The sequence below is a fragment of the Homalodisca vitripennis genome, chromosome X (genome assembly GCF_021130785.1).
Source record: "Homalodisca vitripennis isolate AUS2020 chromosome X, UT_GWSS_2.1, whole genome shotgun sequence".
Classification (NCBI taxonomy): Eukaryota; Metazoa; Arthropoda; class Insecta; order Hemiptera; family Cicadellidae; genus Homalodisca; species Homalodisca vitripennis.
The window spans coordinates 141,309,255-141,331,568 of NC_060215.1; the positions used below are offsets into that span (position 1 = coordinate 141,309,255).

At 36.9% G+C, this 22,314-nt stretch overlaps 1 protein-coding gene across 2 annotated transcripts in view; it reads left to right on the forward strand.

The window, feature by feature from the left end:
• LOC124369924 (xanthine dehydrogenase-like) overlaps positions 1–22,314 on the forward strand; it is a 292,507-nt gene that overhangs the window by 263,247 nt on the left and 6,946 nt on the right. For both annotated transcript variants that reach the window (XM_046828119.1, XM_046828118.1), the window contains exon 24: positions 17,025–17,186. In XM_046828119.1, the coding sequence (XP_046684075.1) occupies positions 17,025–17,186 (162 nt within the window). The remainder of the gene's footprint in view (positions 1–17,024; positions 17,187–22,314) is intronic.

Genomic DNA, 22,314 nt, shown 5'->3' on the forward strand with positions numbered 1-22,314 from the left:
AATTACAACCAGCTCGGCACTTGTGATGCAGCCCGCTGACTACCCCCGCTTTACCTCAATTCAATCAGCTCAGACCTTGTGATGCAACTTACTAACTACTACAGCTTAACTTCAATACAACGAGCTGAGCACTTTAGACGCAACCTGCTGACTATCGCAACTTGACCTCATTTTAATCAGCTCAGCCCTTGTTACGCAACTTACTGACTACCACAGATTAAATTCATTACAATCAGCTTAGCACTTGTGAAGTAGGCTGCTGACTACCGCAACTTGACCGTATTACAACTAGCTCAGCACTTGTGACGCAACCTGGTGACTAATGCAGCTTGATCTCATTACAAGCAGCTTAGCACTTGTGGTACTTGAATACTGTATCTTTAACCAGACTAGCTGGATAGATTGTGTCATTGTACTTAAAATTAATAAATACTATTTTAAATAAACCTCTAGGCATGACGGTGGTACTACATGTTATTGAGGTCCATTTCTCCACCAATGATTTGGAGAGTAACCATAACTTAATCTTGACTTCAAATGCACTTTTCTTCAAACATTCAACGGTCTCTGGGAGTTAGTTAAACATCCTGAGTGCCAACACTGGGAAACAGCCCTTGTCTTACTAAGCCGGCAGTAGGGTAAGTCCCTATTGTTTAAACCACAGAGAGTGTAAGAGTGTGTGTCCGCTCTAGATTGGAAAGAGTCTAAGTACTCTCTTATATTTACCAGGCTCTGAAGAATATATTGGCCGAAAACAGTATGGATCCCAAGTTTCTAAAAAATTGGAACACACTGATATCCATAACCAGCAGATGATATTATACAGAGTAGTTTCTTCTGAAGGAGAAGCACAGGCCCACAGCCCGCCGCGTGACTATGAAACAAAGCATGGTAGATCATGATCAAATGTGCCTCAGATAGCATGTTTCTAAGTCTTCTGTAGAGGAAGGTTATTCTTGCCAGGTTGTTGCAAACTTTGTTAATGTGGCCACTCCATGTTAGCCTGTATCTAGAGCAAAGCACAGTATCTTTCCATTTACTTTGGTATCTATACTTCGTTTCAGGCTGCATATCATACATTGGGTTTTTTCTGTGTAAACGCAAAGTTTGTGTGTAGAGTACCAGTCCACTGCCTCTTCAAAGAGAACATTTGCTAGGCTGATGGGTTCTTCTGGTGTTTTACCCTTGCGAAAGAATGTAGAGTCATCCGCAAACAGCAGAACAATCTGCATTACATTCAGCTGAGCATTTGTGATGCAGCCTACTGACTACAGTAGCTTGACCTCATTACAAACAGCCCAGCACTTGTGATGCAACCTACTGACTTCAGCAGCTTGACCTCATTACATTCAGCTCAGCACTTGTGACGCATTCTACTGACTACAGCAGCTTGACTTTATTACAATCAGCTCAGCACTTGTGACCCAGCTTACTGACTACCACAGCTTAACTTCATTATAACTAGCTCAGCACTTGTGACCCAACCTGCTTACTACAGAAGCTTGAACTCATTACAACCAGCTCAGCACTTGTGATGCAAGCTACTGACTACCGCAGCTTGAACTCATTAAGACTAGGTCAGCCCTTGTGATGCTGCATCTGCTGCTGAGTTCTGACCCAGCCCAACAATCAGCTGTCTGTTTCTGACTGTCTTGTACCGATTAAAGTAATATTCGTGTTTTTCCTGTCACCTGATTGTTTTACTAGGACACGTTTCTTTATCACAAATAAATTGTAGTTATTTTTCTGTTTCTAGGTTCAGATTATTTTGCGTTAGGATGGTATTGATTTTGCAAAAGAAAGTAGTTAGAATGTTACTTTCACTCTTAATGGAACATTGTAAGTCCCTGTTTACAAAATTGCAAATACAAACTGTAATTAATATCTACATACATAATTAGGTTGTATACGTATTAAGAAATTTTCATCTTATGAAACATAAATTACATGATTATAACTCCGTTTTACTACTCATTGCTTAATGTTAGTTACCCCTATAAAAAAATATGGCAAACTTAATTTCTATAAATAATTTAACATTTTTAAAAGAAATAATAAGAGACATAATTTAATTAACACATTTTATTGATTTACTTCACACAAAATTATAACGTTACATATACAGTTTGTACCTTGAATTTGTGTCCATCAGTAATCTTGATGACAGGATTATGTTGAATTCACTAATTTTCTTCAAATAAATCTCGGGTCTGCCGTGTACGAGTAACTCCATGAACATCAGGAAGAATATCCCAGAACAGTATCACCCAGAACCAGATGCCATACTCCTCTTCCATCATAAACGTTCACAAGGATAGATTTTGTTGCTCTCAGATTTGACTTTCCCCAAATTATTTTGAAATATAAATTTCTTTATTTCCATAGTAACTAATAAAATTGTTGTAGTGAATAAAAACACATGTTTTAAAATCCTTTTAAATAACAATTCAAAATACTTTTATTTATTAAATATATACTAAGAAATGTATACAGTTGGGTTAGGAATAAATTACTGTGGTAGTAATTGCAGTTCTGTTTCATTGAATCATTAAAAAATGTATTTATTTATTTAAATAGTATGAAACGTATTTCTCGATTATTTTAACCCATAACCCATAAAGTCTACTAGTGGCCAATAGTTTGATGTTAAGATTTATGATCCAAACTAAAAAAATTGATCTTAAAATCATATATTTAAGATTGTCTGAAAAAATTCCCTTATTTAAAGCGATAAACTTATAAAGTTGAATGTTACTATCATATATCATTTCTGTGCTATTTCAATGTCCTTTCCTTTTATTTCATCAATTCCTAGAGATATTTGAGTGCTTAAGGATTGAATAATTTACAGGTAAATAAAGACTAATTCTCTTAGGTATGTAAACGTTTTAGATGGGTGTAAAAGTGCTATTTAAACAGTATCCTTTCCATTTACTTTAGTATCTATACTTCGTTTCAGGCTTCATATAATACTTTGTATTTTTTCTTTCTGTGTAAACGCAAAGTTTGTGTGTAGAGTACCAGTCCACTGCCTCTTCAAAGAGAACATTTGCTAGGCTGATGGGTTCTTCTTGTGTTTTACCCTTGCGACAGAATGTAGAGTCATCCGCAAACAGCAGAACAATCTGCAACCTGATGATTACCGCAGCTTGACCTCATTACATTCAGCTGAGCACTTGTGATGCAGCCTACTGACTACAGCAGCTTGACTTTATTACAACCAGCTCAGAACTTGTGACGCAAGCTACTGACTACCGCAGCTTGAACTCATTACATTTAGCAAAGCACTTGTGATGCAGCCTATTGACTACAGCGGCTTGACCTCATTACATTCAGCTCAGCACTTGTGACACATTCCACTGACGACAGCACCTTGACTTTATTACAACCAGCCTCAGCACTTGTGACCCAGCTTACTGACTACCACAGCTTAACTTCATTATAACTTGCTCAGCACTTGTGACGCAACCTGCTGACTACCGCAGCTTGAGCTCATTACATTCAGCAAAGCACTTGTGATGCCTCCTATTGACTACAGCGGCTTAACCTCATTACAACCAGCTCAGCAATTGTGAAGCATCCTACTGACTATTGCAGCTTAACTTCATTATAACTAGCTCAGCACTTGTGACCCAACCTGCTTACTACAGAAGCTTGAACTCATTACAACCAGCTCAGCACTTGTGACGCAAGCTACTGACAACCGCAGCTTGAACTCATTACATTCAGCAGAGCACTTGAGTTTGGATACTACAAATAAGTAGTAATACCTAAAGTAATATTCGTAACATGAAACTCAACATCGAAGTCAAGTTAATTTTTTAAATCTGTGGAAATGACAAGTGTTACTTGGCCTCTTTACAACCAGCTCATCCTTTTTGATGCAACTTACTAAATAAAGCAGCTTAACCTCATTACAATCACCGAAGCACTTGTGACGCAGCCTGCTGACTACCACAACTTGACCTCATCTTTATCACTTAAGTGCTTGTGATGCAACTTATTAATTAGTACAGCTTAACTTCATTACAACCAGTTCAGCAATTGTGATACAACTTACTAACTAAGGAAGCTTGACCTCATTACAACCAGCTAAGCACTTGTGATGCAACCTGCTGACTACCCTAGATTGAATTCATTACAACCAGCTCAGCACTTGTGACGCAACCTACTAAAATACGCACCTTAAACCTCATTTTTATCACCTCAGCCCTTGTGATGCAACTTACTTACCAAGCAGCTTGACCTCATTATATAACAGATCAGTACTTGTGACGCAACCTGCTGACTACATAAGTTTAAACTCATTACACCAAGTCAGCACTGGTGAAACAGCATGCTGACCTGCACACCTTTACCTCATTTCAATCAACCTCAGCCCTTGTGAACGCAACTTCTGACTACCACAGCTTATCTTTATTACAATTAGCTCATAACTTGTAAAGTAACCTTCTGACAGTTGCAACTTGACCATATTACAACCAATTCTGCACTTGTGACACAACCTCCTGACTACCGCAGCTTAACCTCATTATAACCAGCTCAGCACATGTGACATAGCCTGCTGTTTTAACAGATCAAATTACGACATTTGAATATTCACGGGGAATTGGCAGACTGTGACGTCAGCGAATCGGCAGACTGGGACGTCAGTGAATCACATGTTGTCGGAATTGAGAAATTATTTAATTAATAACGGAGAAATATATTAAACTTTATACCTGAACAAAATTTAATTAATTAAAATGAGTTAAACATAACCAAAATTCGTGTTTTACAAAAGTACTAAATAAAATTACGCAGAAAAGCCAATTGTGGGATAAAATGACTTGCATATTGATGACGTCAGAAAGCACATGTTGCTAAAAAATTTAAATAAAAAGCTTTGGAAAAATAATAAAAGAAAATAGAAAGACTTAAATTGATCAATTATAGTGAACGTGATAAATTTCGACAATTATAAGAAAAGAATCAAATTATATTCAATCGTGAAGACGATGATTTGAACGGGAGAGGGGATGAACATTGTGTGAGCCGGTATGCGTAGTTTTTATACGGAGAATCCTTCTCTTTCTAGACTTGAAGCAAGGAGGTTGTGAACTCATGTGGATCCTCCTGGTACAGTAGTGATGAAATTAATATGAAACTGTACTATTGTGCATTGAAGTTTTAATAAGGGATGGGATGTTGTGTTGGATTCTCAAATTATCAAAGCAAAGTAGGTGGAATTGGACAGTGTAATGTAAAATAAAATTGACATCAAGGTCATTTGCTTTGTCTTTATTGAGTATCCCATCTACAGAGAAATGTGGTAAGTAAGATAACAAACTTTAAATTAAAGTATATTGCTTTTAAAAACTTTTTTGATTCAAAGTGATTAATAAGAAACAGTGAATATTTTGTGAGCTTTATTATGATATAAACAATCATATTGATCAGAATTTTTAATGGAGTAATATTGAGTTTTTAACCATCATTCAACCTATTTAAAAAAAAAAACCTGAGATAGATATAAACCCAGTGTTGGTGATATCAACAACACCACAGACATTGAATTTGATAGTTATTTAATATCAACTTGGAATAATATGAGTTAGCCAACACGAAGCAATTTGCATAACCAATGAGGGACAGCACACTTGAATACCGATTGTGAGAAAATTGGGACAACAAAAGGGGGCCTGGAACGTAGCAAAATCGTACAGCCAACTGCAGACTGGAATGTAGCAGAAGGGCGACCAAAGTGGATTGTAGCAGAATAGGCAAACCATTGAGGGGACCGCAAGCAAAAAGGCGCACAACAATGTGGGGCCTCAAACAACATTAAAAAACAGGATCCGTAGCACTGTCTACTGCAACTTGACCTCATTTCAATCAGTTCAGCCCTTGTGATGCAACTTTCTGACTACCACAGCTTAAACTTCATCATAAACCAGCTCAGCACTTGTGGCACAACCTGCTGACCAACACAGCTTACGGCCAGCTCAGCAGTTGTGACACAACCTGCTGACTACCACAGCTTAACCTCCTTACAACCAGCTAAGGACTTCTGAGGTAGCCTGCTGACTACTGCAACTTAACCCTCATGTCAATTAGTTCAGCCTATGTGACGCCACTTACTGACTACTACAGCTTAACTTCATTTCAATCAGCTAAGCCCTTGTAATGAAACTTACTAACTACTATAGCTTAACTTCATTACAAGCAGCTAATAACTTGTGACATAAACTTCTTACTACTGCCGCTTTGAACTCATTACAACTGGCTCTGCATTTGTGACAAACCTGTTTGATTAAACCAGCTTGACCTCATTACTACTAGTTCAGCACTTGCAATGCAAGCTATTGACTACCACAGTTTGACCTCACAACAACCAGCTTAGCACTTGTGACACAACCTGCTGACTAGGACAGCTTGAACTAATTAAAAACCAGTTCAGCACTTGTGATGCACTTAACTAACGCAGCTTAACCTCATTACAACCAGCATAGCACTTTTGACACAGCCTGCTGAATACCACCCCTTTACCTAAATTCAAATCAGATCAGACCTTGTGATGCAAGTTACCGACTAACCACACATTAACTTCATTACAATCAGCTTAGCACTTGTGAAGCAGGCTGCTGACTACCGCAACTTGACCGTATTACAACTAGCTCAGCACTTGTGACGCAACCTGGTGACTAATGCAGCTTGACCTCTATACAAGCAGCTTAGCACTTATGATGCAACTATCTGACCCCTACGCTCTGACCTCCTAACAACCAGCTCAGCACTTGTGATACTTGAATACTGCATCTTTAACCAGACTAGCTGGATAGATTGTTTTGTGGCGTGACGACCACACGTAATTTAATTTTAAAAGTTCTCGGGTTCTAACTCGTTCTAACCAAAGTGATGGAAACTAGCCCAGGGTTGCTGTAATAAAAACGCTCTCCTCGTTGGCCAAATAAAACAATTTAATTTTAATGCGAAAACAATTTGGATTTTATTACATAATTTGTAATCAGTTCAACAATTACAAATTTAGAACGGTGAAGAGAGAGCGAGAGAGTGATTTCACGCGAGCTTGACGCGTTCAAAACCCCGGCACGACTGCGACTCAGAACAACGAACTCCAGGGAGCAGCGTTGTTTCCAGATGCTACTTCAGCAAATTCCTGCTTGTTTACCACCCAGTAACTGTGCAGCTGCTCTGGGTATGGAAAGTTGCCAGGCTTACTGCTGACAGACCTGGACTTACAATTCATGTGCTGAATTAAAACTATATATCTTCTTCACCTGCACTGCTTAACCTAATAAGTCATGACTGCATATATTCATTACTCGTTACTACAATTAGATGTTATGCTGAATTTAAAAAAAAATAAAATATATTACTGATAATTTAATATTTTTAATTGGCTGATTAAGACCGCATACGATTGTTTACCGGTCTGGTCTTAGAACTATATGCTGGGGGTCGTCACACTCCCCTCCACCTTAAAACCATACTTGTCCCCAAGTATGAGGAACCATCAGCCAGCAGCCAGAAGAAAAATTCTCTAATCTGCAGGGAAGGATCTCTATACTATCTTTCAGCAAGAAAAACTTAGTATATGATCATTAATTACCACGCCAGCTGTCACTCAGTAGCCTCAACTAAACGAAATTTAATAAAACAATTGAGTTCCCTAAAAAGACAGAAATTTCTTTTAATTAAAAAGTATGCAAACGCGATACATAATTCTTTTAATTCGATCGCGATCGCTCTCTTCTCAATGATTGAACACAAAAGATTTTCAGGGTTACAACACATATATTATGGTATACTACGATACTAATTCAAGACCAGTCATTAACATCAGATAACCATTATCTCTAATGACCCAAATACAACTACCTAACCATTAACACATTTAAAGCAATACGTTTGATGGGTTTAATTTTAATAATTAAAAATATTAGTTGATAACATACCACATTTTGCAGAGCCTAATTAAATTTAAAAATAATTATAAAGTGGTAGTCTTCTTTGTGAATTTTGAACACTACTCCCCCACAGCCAACAAGTAGCATGTCATGAATGACATCAAACTTAACTAACAAAATAAATCATTAAGAAAACAGATCCTCAAGAATAGTACAAAAATTGTTAACATCTTAATTGTTCTTATTAAGCTACTAAGGCATCGACCAAACCATTACAGAACTACATTCCATAAGGACCCTGACAAAAAGACTTAAAACTAGTGGCTCGACCCAGTTTTTTTCCCCCCCCTTGGGGCGGCCTACTGCCATGCACTTAAGCCTCAAAGGCTTTTTGCGCACCCTGGAAACACCATGAGGCCCACCAGTCTACAACTTCAGCAGTTCAACAAACCGCCGAAAACAACCTATCAAGTCCTCCTGGGAAAATTCACCACCCCTGTCCAAGCTACCAAAGATGGCATACCGCTCTCTTGCTATTGTAAGGGCAATCAAAGAGCAGAGTGCTCAGCAGTCTCCTCCTGCTCATTACACCTTAAACAGAGCTGATCCTCCTGAAGGATGCTAACTTTGTGTAGATGCTTCCTCAGTGGACCATGCCCCGTAATGAGACCAATGACCTTAGAAGACATTGATCTGTTTAATGAGAGAAGGTCCGAAGCCAGCCACCTTGGAGGAAGGTGACTGTAATACCATTCTACTCACTCTCAAACCCGGATGCAACCTCCACCTTCTCCCATCGAGCCATTTCGAGACAACCCTAGAGGATTTACACCTTGGAACACCCGCAGAAACGGTTGAGGGCCCGTCATAGTTGTTGCTGAGCCCTGGTTGACCCTGGTTGACGTAATACACAGTCCTTGTATACATATTATGTACATTATCAGGTGACACATTATTGGGAGAAAATTATTATGTACTAAAAAACCACAAATCTAATTAATTCTTTGAAAATTGCTAATATCTCAGAATCTTTTGTTGCTTTATAAAATATTTTTGATTGAAGTTCCTATAAGACATAAATAATCCCTCAAGGCTGCTGTATGTCCCACTGGGATTGTATGTCCATGAAAATATAACCTAATCAACCAACAACAACTCCGAACAATTTTAGGATGGGTAACTGTTGAGGCAATCTTTTCCTCTCAAACATTACGCCTACCTGGGCACCATGTCGGTGGTAGGTTCCTGAGGTTAGAAGGACTATTTTTATATTATAATTTTAAACAGTATTCAGATTATTGACTTCTATGATCCTTTTACTTATATTCTGATAGATTTTTAGTTCTAAACAAAAATAACTAAATATATAATCTCAACGTAGTCACAATTCCGTCTAAACACAATGCATCGTGCTAAATGGTATTAATGTAATACAAAGTGTAGCTAGGGTTATTGTATTTATGCTTGGATGATTTTATTCATCTTAAAATATAGAAATTATTTGTTCGACGGAAAGGGTATATGTGGCCAGAACCATGGGAAATAATAGGAATGGAAGAGTTAATGAGTGATTGTAACACTGGAAGCTCAATAAGACATGCAGGTGGGAAAAAGGCTATATTGAAAAACTGCCATGTATGGTGCTCCTAATTATTTCCTTACTTTTTGAAGCATCTAATCATGAAAATACTGATTTATTGTATTAAGTTAAAACCTAGAGACTTCAAATGAACATTTGCACAATATAATTTCTTTGAAAAAGCAAATAATTTAAGACAAGAGAGCATTAGGCTGCTTGTATTAAAAAAAATTGTCAGTCAAATAATGTAGGCTTAGTACAGCAGCTTAGTAAAACCCAAAACTACCAGCAGCTGCCTTTTTTGCAGCATAAAGTTTTTGACCAAACAGAATGTGGGACTTCAGATGGTACTCCTTAACACCTAATGTGCCCAGCCGTTCGTTCAGTCCCTGCAGGACTTTCACAGCCGTTTCCTGCTCAGAGCTAAACAGCTCCTTCTCCTCGCTTTGTGTAAATTTCTTTCACATCTGGAAACACAATTTCACTTATCTGTTCTGAGAACACAGAGCTGCCGTGAATACGGGCAGGCACCTTGAATTCTTCAGAGACAACATCACACATATCAATTCCTCTAAATTCACCGACCCCCTTCACTATCGCGAAAGTTATATTCAGGGTCCCGTCAATAGTTAGACAGTTCAAAGTCAATCTGTGCTCCTCTGAGGCACTGTATATCCATCGGCTTGGAGTTTTGACAAGTACCGGGGATCTTTAATCCCGATATTAATTTTCTACCACAGAGCCTCACTTGCTCGTAATGAAAACATCTCAACCGCACAATTTGGTCTCTTTGCTTACGCTTAACAGGACATTCGATAACGGGCAAACAATCAGTTGTTCCCCTCGACACTCCTCGGTCGAACTCCAATTGATTGTACATCGAGTACATCAACCGATCCTTACTGATCAATAATTTTTGGGTACCAACTTCCCAACTGGGTCCATACTTTGAGAGAGGCATCATACACCGGATAGGTAATAATATCATATAATTGGAACATCTTATTATCGTTTGAAAGAGGCAACCTCATCACTACCCTTAGGGTGTGAATCGTTGTATAACTATGAACAACCACAGCAGAATAAAATTGATGAATATTTTCTAATTTAACAGGTGAATACAATTTAGTCGTTGGAGGTATAACCTTTTCAATTTCCTTCAAAATTCTTAGATATTCATGATAGCAAGTTACTGTCAATCTTCCCAGCTGCTAAGCTCTCAATTGCTTGATGGAATTTAGTTATCTTTCGTCTTGCACTGCTTACTGTTTCTTTAGTATCCGAGAGCGCAGAACTTAACTTCAAATATTCAAAAAGAGTTTTTTAACTGATAATGAGCAGCATTTGCTCGTGTGAAAATTTTAACCATTTGTTCATGCATATTAGAATGATATTCTTTCAATATACGGAAATTACGTTATTTATTGTTATTGCATGTGATACACTATTTCCGCCTGCATATTTGCTAGAACAGTCACCTGCTCCTTAGCTTGATGCACTATTTCCTCATTGGTGTTGTACAAATAATCCATTTTTTCCGTCAATAATTTCTAAATCGCTATTCTCGAATGTACCAAACAGAAACTTTAAACACATGACCTCCTGCATCTACTAAACCTCGGTTTTCCACGTCTTTGTGGTAACAGTTTTATTAGATCATCAATTTCATTTAGGTATTCACTAACTGACTGCTGTAATAGCACAAATTCGTAACGAAATCCGGCTTCCAATTGAATTAATGGAGAGTGTGAACTCATATTTTCATTAAGTAGTTCTTCGAAAAATGTATTAAAATGATTCTTTACCTCAGTTAACCAAGATACTTAGATTTCGGGACTCCTCTTGAATCTGCGTCAAGTTGTACTGCAATGGCTGTCCGTCAGCATCACATCTCTGCCTCCTTCAAATGACCCCTTGCTGGAAGCAGCTTACTACTCCCAGGATTAGAAAAATCAACTAGCCCAGGTTGCTGTAATAGAAACGCTCTCCTCGGTTGGCCAAATAAAACAATTTAATTTATTGCGAAAAACAATTTGGATTTTATTACATAATTTGAAATCAGTTCAACAATTACAAAATTAGAACGGGCGAGAGAGCAATTTCACGTGAGCTTGAGTTCAAAACCCCGGCACGACTGCGACTCAGAACATGTGTCCATTGTACTTCAAATTAATAAATACTAATTTACATAAACCTCTAGGCATGACGGTGGTACTACATGTCATTGAGGTCCATTTCTCCACCAATGATTTGGAGAGTAACCATAACTTAATCTTGACTTCAAATGCACTTTTCTCCAAAGATTCAACGGTCCTCAGGGAGTTAGTTAAACATCCTGAGTGCCAACACTGGGAAACAGCCCTTGTCTTACTAAGCCGGCAGTAGGGTAAGTCCCTATTGTTTAAACCACAGAGAGTGTAAGAGTGTGTGTCCGCTCTAGATTGGAAAGAGTCTAAGTACTCCTCCTTATATTAACCAGGCTCTGAAGAATATATTTGGCCGAAAACAGTCTGGATCCCAAGTTTCTAAAAAAATTGGAGCAACACTGATCTCCATAACCAGCAGATGATATTATACAGAGTAGTTTCCTTCTGAAGGAGAAGCACAGGCCCACAGTCCCACCCGCGTGACTCCAGAGCATCAGTCCATATCTAATGTGACTATGAAACAAAGCATGGTAGATCATGACCAAATGTGCCTCAGATAGCATGTTTCTAAGTCTTCTGTAGAGGAAGGTTATTCTCGCCAGGTTGTTGCAAACTTTGTTGATGTGGCCACTCCACATTAGCCTGTATCTAGAGCGAAGCCCAGTATCTTTCCAGTTACTTTGGTATCTACACCTTGTTTCAGGCTGCATATAATACGTTGGGATTTTTTTCTGTGTAAACGCAAAGTTTGTGTGTAGAGTACCAGTCCACTGCCACTTCAAAGAGAACATTTGCTAGGCTGATGGATTCTTCTGGTGTTTTAACCCTTGCGAGAGAATGTAGAGTCATCCGCAAACAGCAGAACAATCTGCAACCTGATGTTTTACCGCAGCTTGACCTCATTACATTCAGCTGAGCACTTGTGACTCAACTTAATGACTACCACAGCTTAACTTCATTATAACTAGCTCAGCACTTGTGACCCAACCTGCTTACTACAGAAACTTTAACTCATTACAACCAGCTCAGCACTTGTGACGCAAGCTACTGACTAACCGCAGCTTGAACTCATTACATTCAGCAGAGCACTTGTGACGCAAGCTACTGACTACCGCAGCTTGAACTCATTACATTCAGCTCAGCACTTGTGACGCATTTTACTGACTACAGCACCTTGACTTTATAACAACCAGCTCAGCACTTGTGACCCAACTTACTGACTACCACAGCGAAATTTCATTATAACTAGCTCAGCAACTTGTGACGCAACCTGCTGACTAGCACAGCTTGAACTCTCTTCAACCACCTTAGCACTTGTGATGCAACTTAATATAAATAACGCAGCTTAACCTCATTACAACCAGCTCAGCAATTGTGAAGCATCCTACTGACTATTGCAGCTTGAAATCATTAAGACTAGCTCAGCCCTTGTGATGCTGCTTCTGCTGCTGAGTTCTGACCCAGCCCAACAATCAGCTGTCTGTTTCTGACTGTCTTGTACCGATTAAAATAACATTCGTGTTTTTCCAGTCACCTGATAGTTGTAGTAGGACACATTTCTTCATCACAAATAAAATTGTAGTTATTTTTCTGTTTCTAGGTCAGATTATTTTGGGTTAGGATGGTATTGTTTTTGCAAAAGAAAGCAGTTAGAATGTTACTTGCACTCCTCAATGGAACATTGTAAGTCCCTGTTTACAAAATTGCAAATACAATCTGTAATTAATATCTACATACATAATTAGGTTGTAAACGTATTAAGAAATTTTCATCTTATGAAACATAAATTACATGAATATAACTCCAGGAAATACACAATTCTTTAATTGATTTTTGTATAATTGGTAAAACTATTAATAGATATATTGTAATATCAGTTAACATCTACAATAAGTTAATAACGTTAATAGCTAAGTACCCTATAAACACTTTTAAAACTAAATTTTACAACTGGCTATTAGATATGCCGTTTTATTCACTGGATGGGTTTTTCTATGTGTCTACCATAAATTTTTAACAACTGTAGACCATATTCTGTTAACGTTTTAAAATTGTAAATGTTTCATCCTTTACTTTAGTTTTTATTTCAATACTATCAAGCATTTATGTGTTGAACTAAAAGTAGGAATCATATTTTAGAATTAATTACATGGATCAACCACAATCTTTACATAGATTTTTCTTTAAAGTACATTTTGACGTCAAGTATGTTTATTTGAAACACTCAAAGTACCGTATGACAAAATCTATTTTACATGTCATATTTTAAAGTATGTATATTTTAATTTTTAACTCTTTTTAAGTCTTAAGAACTTTTTTTTAACGTAGTCTCAACAGTCATCAGCATTTTAATACCTCGTAAGAGTTCATATAACAATAAATATTATTTATTTATTTATAATATCCTAAATATATTTCTTTGCTACTTAATTATTGCGTGTCCTTTAACACGAAAATTTACATACATACTATACATATATACATCGTTTTACTACTCATTGCTTAATGTTAGTTACCCCTATAAAAAAATATGGCAAACTTAATTTCTATAAATAATTTAACATTTTGAAAAGAAATAATAAGAGACATAATTTAATTAACACATTTTATTGATTTACTTCACACAAAATTATAACATGACATATACAGTTTGCACCTTGAATTTGTGTCCATCAGTAATCTTGATGACAGGATTACGTTGAATTCACTAATTTTCTTCAAATAAATCTCGGTTTGCCGTATACGAGTAACTCCATAAACATCAAGAAGAATATCCAGAACAGTATCACCCAGAACCAGATGCCATACTCCTCTTCCATCATAAACGTTCACAAGGATAATTTTGTTGCTCTCAGATTTGACTTTCCCCAAATTATTTTGAAATATAAATTTCTTTATTTCCATAGTAACTAATAAAATTATTGTAGTGAATAAAAAACACATCTTTTAAAATCCTTTTAAATAACAAGCAAAATACTTTTATTTATTAAATATATACTAAGAAATGTATATAGTTGGGTTAGGAATAAATTACTGTGGTAGTAATTCCAGTTCTGTTTCATTGAATCATTAAAAAATGTATTTATTTATTTAAATAGTATGAAACGCATTTCTCGAGTATTTAACCCATAACCCATAAAATCTACTAGTGGCCAATAGTTTGATGTTAAGATTTATGATCCAAACTCAAAAATTGGTAGATATATTGTAATATCAGTTAACATCTACAATAAGTTAATAACGTTAAAGTTAAATACCCTATAATCACTTTTAAAACTAAATTCTACAACTGGCTATTAGATATGCCGTTTTATTCACTGGATGGGTTTTTCTATGTGTCTAACATAAATTTTTAACAACTGTAGTCCATATTCTGTTTACGTTTTAAAATTGTAAATGTATCACCCTTTACTTTAGTTTTGTATTTCAATAGAATCAAGCATTTATGTGTTGAACTAAAAGTAGGAATCATATTTTGGAATTCATTACATGGATCAACCACAATCTTTACATAGATTTTCTTTAAAATACATTTTGACGTCAAGTATGTTTATTTGAAACACTCAAAGTACCGTATGACAAAATCTATTTTACATGTCATATTTTAAAGTATGTATATTTTAATTTTTAACTCTTTTTAAGTCTTAAGAACTTTTTTTAACGTAGTCTCAACAGTCATCAGCATTTTTAATACCTCGTAAGAGTTCATATAACAAGAATAAATATTATTTATTTATTTATAATATCCAAAATATATTTCTTTGCTACTATTTAATTGTTGCGCGTTATCTAACACGAAAATTTACATACATATTATACATATATACATCGTTTTACTACTCATTGCTTAATGTTAGTTACCCCTAACAAAAAATATCACAAACTTAATTTCTATAGATAATTTAACATTTTTAAAAGAAATAATAAGAGACATAATTTAATTAACACATTTTATTGATTTACTTCACACAAAATTATAACGTTACATATACAGTTTGCACCTTGAATTTGTGTCCATCAGTAATCTTGATGACAGGATTACGTTGAATTCACTAATTTTCTTCAAATAAATCTCGGTCTGCCGTATACGAGTAACTCCATGAACATCAGGAAGAATATCCAGAACAGTATCACCCAGAACCAGATGCCATACTCCTCTTCCATCATAAACGTTCACAAGGATAATTTTGTTGCTCTCAGATTTGACTTTCCCCAAATTATTTTGAAATATAAATTTCTTTATTTCCATAGTAACTAATAAAATTGTTGTTGTTAATAAAAACACATGTTTTAAAATCCTTTTAAATAACAAACTGAATGTTTTAGAGAAATGTATATAGTTGGGTCAGGAATAAATTAGTGTAATTTGTTATGGTTGTAGATAAATTTGATGCTGGAGGTAAAGTATTGTACATATTGAAGCATAGATGTAGACTTGAATGCAAATTTGCCGTTTTCTCCCAATGTCCATCATTTACACTAGAGATGCTAAGGATTGTATCATTTATGTATACATGCTTCTAAATGGCACACAGTCTTTCACAGTCTTAGGTTCCAACAAGTTACAAATAATTTATCATTGGATTCCTGTCCTCTCTAAACCCTCGTTTTCATAATACTTGCTAATTTACAAAAAGAAAAGTGTTCAACACGCTATTGGCATCAATGCTTGTAATTGTTAATAAAGGAAGGTACAAGCATACAACATATAAAGAAATTAAAGACACTTGCATGGATTACAGTATTGTATACTATCATCATAATAATATCCACATAAATAAATCTATGACGGTATTTTTAAAAACTTATCTACAACACAAACACACATGTTATACTGAACAAACTTAATATGATTTTATGATTCGTAATTGTATAATCTGAAATAAGGCTGTAAAAATAAAAATCAAGATTTGCAGCTGACTCTTAATCTGGATGTAGGACAAAGTTTTGAAATAGACCAATTCTTAACTGATATAAAAAGGTACGAATAACACTCACAATCCATAGTTGAAGCATGAATGCTAAAATTTAAATTGTGATAAATTTTTGATAATTGGCAAATTTCTTGTAATCAAAATTTTGTGTTATTAGAACGAAACTTTGATTGTTTTTTATATTAATAATTTATGTATTAGTTTTGACGTTTTGTAATGTTGCTCAATTTAGTTTGTCAAAATCACCACATTAAATCCCAGAGTCAATGATACTTTGTAGAATTTGTAATGTTTACTAATTATTTGTTTATAATTTATAGTTCTACTTCTGAGCTTGTGTTTGAGAGCTAAGCAATTGTATATTTCTCTTTATTAATAACCTGATTGAAAAATTATTGTTAGAGAATTGTTTGTTGAGTGGAGGATTTAACTAAGGAACTCTGTTGTTGGTCAGATCCTGCGTGCTGACATCCTGGAGGATACGGGTATCAGCCTGAGCCCTGAAGTGGACGTGGGCCAGATTGAGGGGGCCTACGTGATGGGGCTCGCTCTATTTACCATTGAAGACTTGATCTACGATGACCAGACCGGTAGACTACTCACAAACCACACCTGGGTATGTTGTCTTTCTCATGTACACATATATTGTGTTGATCTCTATTTGAGGGAATAGAAAACTGGGTTACATTTTAAACCGCAAGAGTAAAATTGTTCATACAACACCCAGAGGACCTCCAGCTAATTTACTCCAGAGGCTAGCAAATTTACTCCAATTGTAGAGTTGGAAGCCTCTTGACATGCCATACTGGAGGTGTGCGAGACAATTGCTGATCTTATTTAGCCAATTTTAATTAAGAAAGAGAAACACAGTTTCCTCATAGTGATCATAGGCTTTTGCCAAAACATACCTACTCAATGTTTCCTTACAGTGATCATAGGCTTGTGTCAGAACACACCTATTTAATGTTTCCTCACAGTGATCATAGGCTTGTATCAGAACACACCTATTCAATGTTTCCTCACAGTGATCATAGGCAATTGAAAGATCGTTTTGCCGACAGCCTCTTGATTTTTTCGAACACATATCATTTGTTTTCCGTTCATCGACTGTGATTCACTGATAATTCTGTATGGCTCATAGTTTGCCGTTGGTGACTTAAGTGAATGAAATATATGAAAATTTAAGATGGTTGAAAGATCATGTCGAATGAACGGCTCATGTGCCGTTGTATGGTTCTCGATAGAGTGTGATTTTGGTTTCATAGAGATTGTTGTAAAGATGAGCAAAACAGAATATGAACGGATTTGTAAGGATAACAACATCAGGTGGTACTGTGGTAGAGTGGACTGCAGGGCTCAACTCCTGTATCCTTGGAGGACACTTTGGCTAAGATTATCTCCGAGTTGTCCTGAAGTCAAGGTCTTGGTTAATAAGTGTGATAAAAATAGACGACATTGCGGCGGGAGTGGAGAATATCAAGAGGGAAGTGGCAGATCTGAATGTCAAAATTGTCGTCTTTGGAACCTCGTGTAGAAGCTAATGAAGCAAGCATTTCCCGTCTTCGTAAGGACATTGATAGTATCAAGGCAAGCAGTAGTGCCTCTAATAGCATTCTTGTAACCGTTGAGGAAATTAATGAACAATCAAGACGTTCTCGTAATAACATTGCATACAGTGTTCCTGAAAGTAAATCTGCACATACCAACAACAGAATTAGTCATGACTCTGATTTGGCTGCTGCAATAGTTGAATATTGCCAGACTGACCGTTCCAAATGTTTAAAGACGGTCAGGCTGGGTAAGGTGAAGCCTGGAGTGATCAGACCTCTTCAAATTCAGATGGAAAGTGAAAACTGATGTAATAAATATTCTGAAGCACTATTCTAATGAATCATTCACGTTTCAAAAATCCTACTTTAGCTGATGTCAAGTTGTCGAGGGATAGGACAGTCAGAGAAAGAGAACTCCTAGTGGAGCTCAGGCAGGAGTTGAAGCACCGGCTGTCTCAAGGTGAGGTTGACCTTACTATAAAGTATGTGAATGGAGTGCCGAAAGATTGTCAAGACAAAAAACATGCCTGCTTCAGTAGACATCAAAAGTTAGATGTTCTACTACCCAAAACGCCAATGGGCTAAGTTCCAAAATGAATCAGTTTAGAACTGCTCACTCCTTGTGTGACTACGATGTTATAATTGTTGCAGAGACTAATCTATCCCATGAAATCTCTAATGCCGAACTGGGATTAAGTAACTATTCCATATACAGACAAGACAGGACGGCGCTCACAAGTTTTAAAAAATCTGGTGGTGGTGTGCTGATTGCAGTCAAGAAATGCTATACCTCATGGCTCATTCCCATTGATGATCCAGCAGTTGAAACCATATTTGTTGCTCTGAGGTGTGTGCACATTCTTCAAATATGCTTATAAATTACTGTTTATATACACCAGATGTTGCCCACCAGACTTATATAGAATTTTGTGAATTTTCACACCGTCATCTTGAACAATATGAATATTTCTTCTGTATTTATTGCTGGAGATTTTAATTTGCCAAGGATCGACTGGACCGCACAACCCCCGAACACTTACTCGCCTTCCGCTCTCAAGATATTGGAGCTTACTTCTTTTCTCGACCTGGGGCAGATGAATACTATTCCTAATTACATAGGAAATTTCCTTGATCTAATTTTCACTAACATCCCTTGTCTTGTATCGCACACCGCAGAGAGTTTGGTAGCTGAAGATATAGCCCATCCTGCCCTGACAGCTGTGATTGATCTTCCTGAAATATCTCGTCGCTCTTGCACTGCTACTTTCATCCCCAACTTCAGAAAGTGCAAACATTGCTAATATTTCTTTGGCCCATTGCTAATATCGATGTGCGTTTGGCGGAGGGCCCTGACTTGGCCTTCAGTCGTTTTTGCGAGGAACTTAGAGAAATTATTTTGGACAACACCTGCATGAAAAAGGTTGGATTGTCCAAGTTTCCCATTTGGTTTTCTAAAGAACTGATAAATTTAATCATCTTAAAAAAGAAACTGCACAGGATCTACAAGACTTCATTGTCATTTGAGGACTACTGGAGGTTCTCTCATACCAGGGCCCATTGCAAGTTGCTGGCCAAGGATTGTTTTAACAGATACGTTTGGGCATATTGAGTATTCTATACCCTCCAATATAAAATCTTTTTGGAGTTATGTGAAGCAAAATGCAGAAATCGCAGTCTATCCCAACTCGTCTGACTTTTAATCACACAGTTACTGATGACCCTCATGTCATGTGCAATCTTTTTGCTGGCTTCTTTCTTCTTCGCCTCAACTTTCAATCCCAGGGATGACACAACTTTAGACTTCATTTTGCTAGCAACTTCAATGTAAATCGCTTCCATGTAAGTGAGGAAAGAGTACGGAAGGAGCTGGAGTCACTTGATGTCAACAAAGGTAATGGTCCTGATCTCATCCCACCTATAGTTCTCAAGAAATGTAGCGTTCAACTTTCAAAGCCTCTCACCCAATTTACTTAACAGACTATTTATGGACGGCATCTTTCCCCACAGCACTCAAGTCCAGTTATGTTGTGCCGATTCCTAAAACACCAAATGCTACTGATGTCACCAGCTTCAGGCCGGGTCGTCATCCAGCCTGCTTTGGCTAAGGTTGTGGAAGGTTTAGTGCTGGAATTGATATCTAATGACAAAGAGTATCATTGTCCCCCAACAACATGGGTTTTGCAAGGGTCGTTCCACCCAGACCAAACCTTGTCATCTACACAGACTATATTCTTTCTGCGTTTTAATCGAAGACATCAAGTGGACAGCATTTATTTAGACCTTTCCAAGGCATTTGACAGATTAGTCACTCACTTCTGATTTCCAAGCTCGAAGGATATGGTTTCTGCGGACTCTCTCTAGAATGGTTTCAAGAGCTATTTAAGTGGACGCTCGCTGAGGGTCAAACTTGGAAACCATTTGTCTGAAGAATTTCCTCCCACCTCAGGTGTCCCACAGGGGTCCAAGCTTGGCCCTATTTCTTTTCAACTTGTTTGTCAACGACATCATCAGCCACCTATCATCGGAATATTCTCCTCTTCGCAGATGACCTCAAGATATTCAAAGAAATTTACTCTCGTGATGACTGTCTCAATCTTCAACGTGATCTGAACCTAATTGCTGAGTGGTGCGATGATAATAAGATGGTCATTAACTCAACCAAATGTCTTACAATCACCTTCTGTCGTCTGAAGAATCCTGTTGCTTTCAATTACACTGTATCCGGCGACATCAAGCGAGTGACCTCGGGTAAACGACCTTGGAGTAAGTTTGACTACAAATTTGTCACCCGATGCACACATTGATGCGGTATCCTTGAGGGCAAAACAAAGTGCTAGGATTCATTTTTCGAAATGTCTAGAGGGACGGTTCGGTGACGAGACAACTACTGCTTTGTATAAGGCTTTAGTTCGGCCTAATCTGGAATATTGTACTCTTGTTTGGTCCCCTCATTACGCATCTCATATTCACAAACTACAGAGTATTCAAAACAAATTTTGCAGACTTCAAGGAGTCCGGAGAGGTGCAGCCTATCGGGAGGTCTTGTCCCCGCACTTGAGCAGGAATTTCTTCTGTCTACGCTGGAGTGCAGAAGGAGAATGTTTGATATTGTTTTCCTGCACAAGCTTATCAACGGGGCGATCGATTCACCAGAGCTTCTGAGTAGGATATCCCTCTTGGTGCCTGCTGGAACCAGATCCAGGAATATGTTTTCAACCTGCCACCACTCAAACAATTACAGCTACCACGGTCCTATTGCTCGACTTCATAGGCGTGGAAACAGCATTCCTTCGATGGTGATATGTTTTATGACAGCATCGCACACCTTAAAAGAGACTGCAACAGGAATGATTGATAGAGTTTTTTTTTTCCCCTTAATATCAGTTGGAGATGATGTTTGTGATTTTTCACTATTGTAATATTATTTCACAAATCTTAACACTTATTTATTATTCCACTGCATAATCACTACTTTCTGTAATTTAATTAGTTGTTATTTATTTTTGTTGATGTTATATTTAAGTTGCATGAAAATGTTCTACCAGAGTAATAGTTAAATGTGTCATGCAATACTTGTTATTAGTTTATTGTTAAGTATTGTTAAGTTGTTATTGTTATTGTTGAGTATTTATTGATATTTATACTATGTTATATTTGTCAGACCTATTGCACATTCTGGTTTTGTAAAGCTATCATTGCTAGATATAGCTGCACGTACTTATATTGGTTCATCTCTTATTTAATTTAGTTATAATGATCGTTGTGATCCAGTTTTGTTGACCTGTCTAGCTTTAATGCCTTTGTCCGTAGCCATCTTGCATTGTTGTTTTTTTTGTTTTTCATTTTGCATAAAAACTGTTGAATGCTCTTTTGTGAAATTATTGTATATTGGCGGATGCCGTTGAAATAATAATAAATAAATAAATAAATAAAGAAAGAGAAACACAGTTTCCTCACAGTGATCATAGGCTTGTGCCAGAACACACCTATTCAATGTTTCCTCACAGTGATCATAGGCTTGTATCAGAACACACCTATTCAATGTTTCCTCACAGTGATCATAGGCTTGTATCAGAACACACCTATTCAATGTTTCCTCACAGTGATCATAGGCTTGTATCAGAACACACCTATTCAATGTTTCCTCACAGTGATCATAGGCTTGTATCAGAACACACCTATTCAATGTTTCCT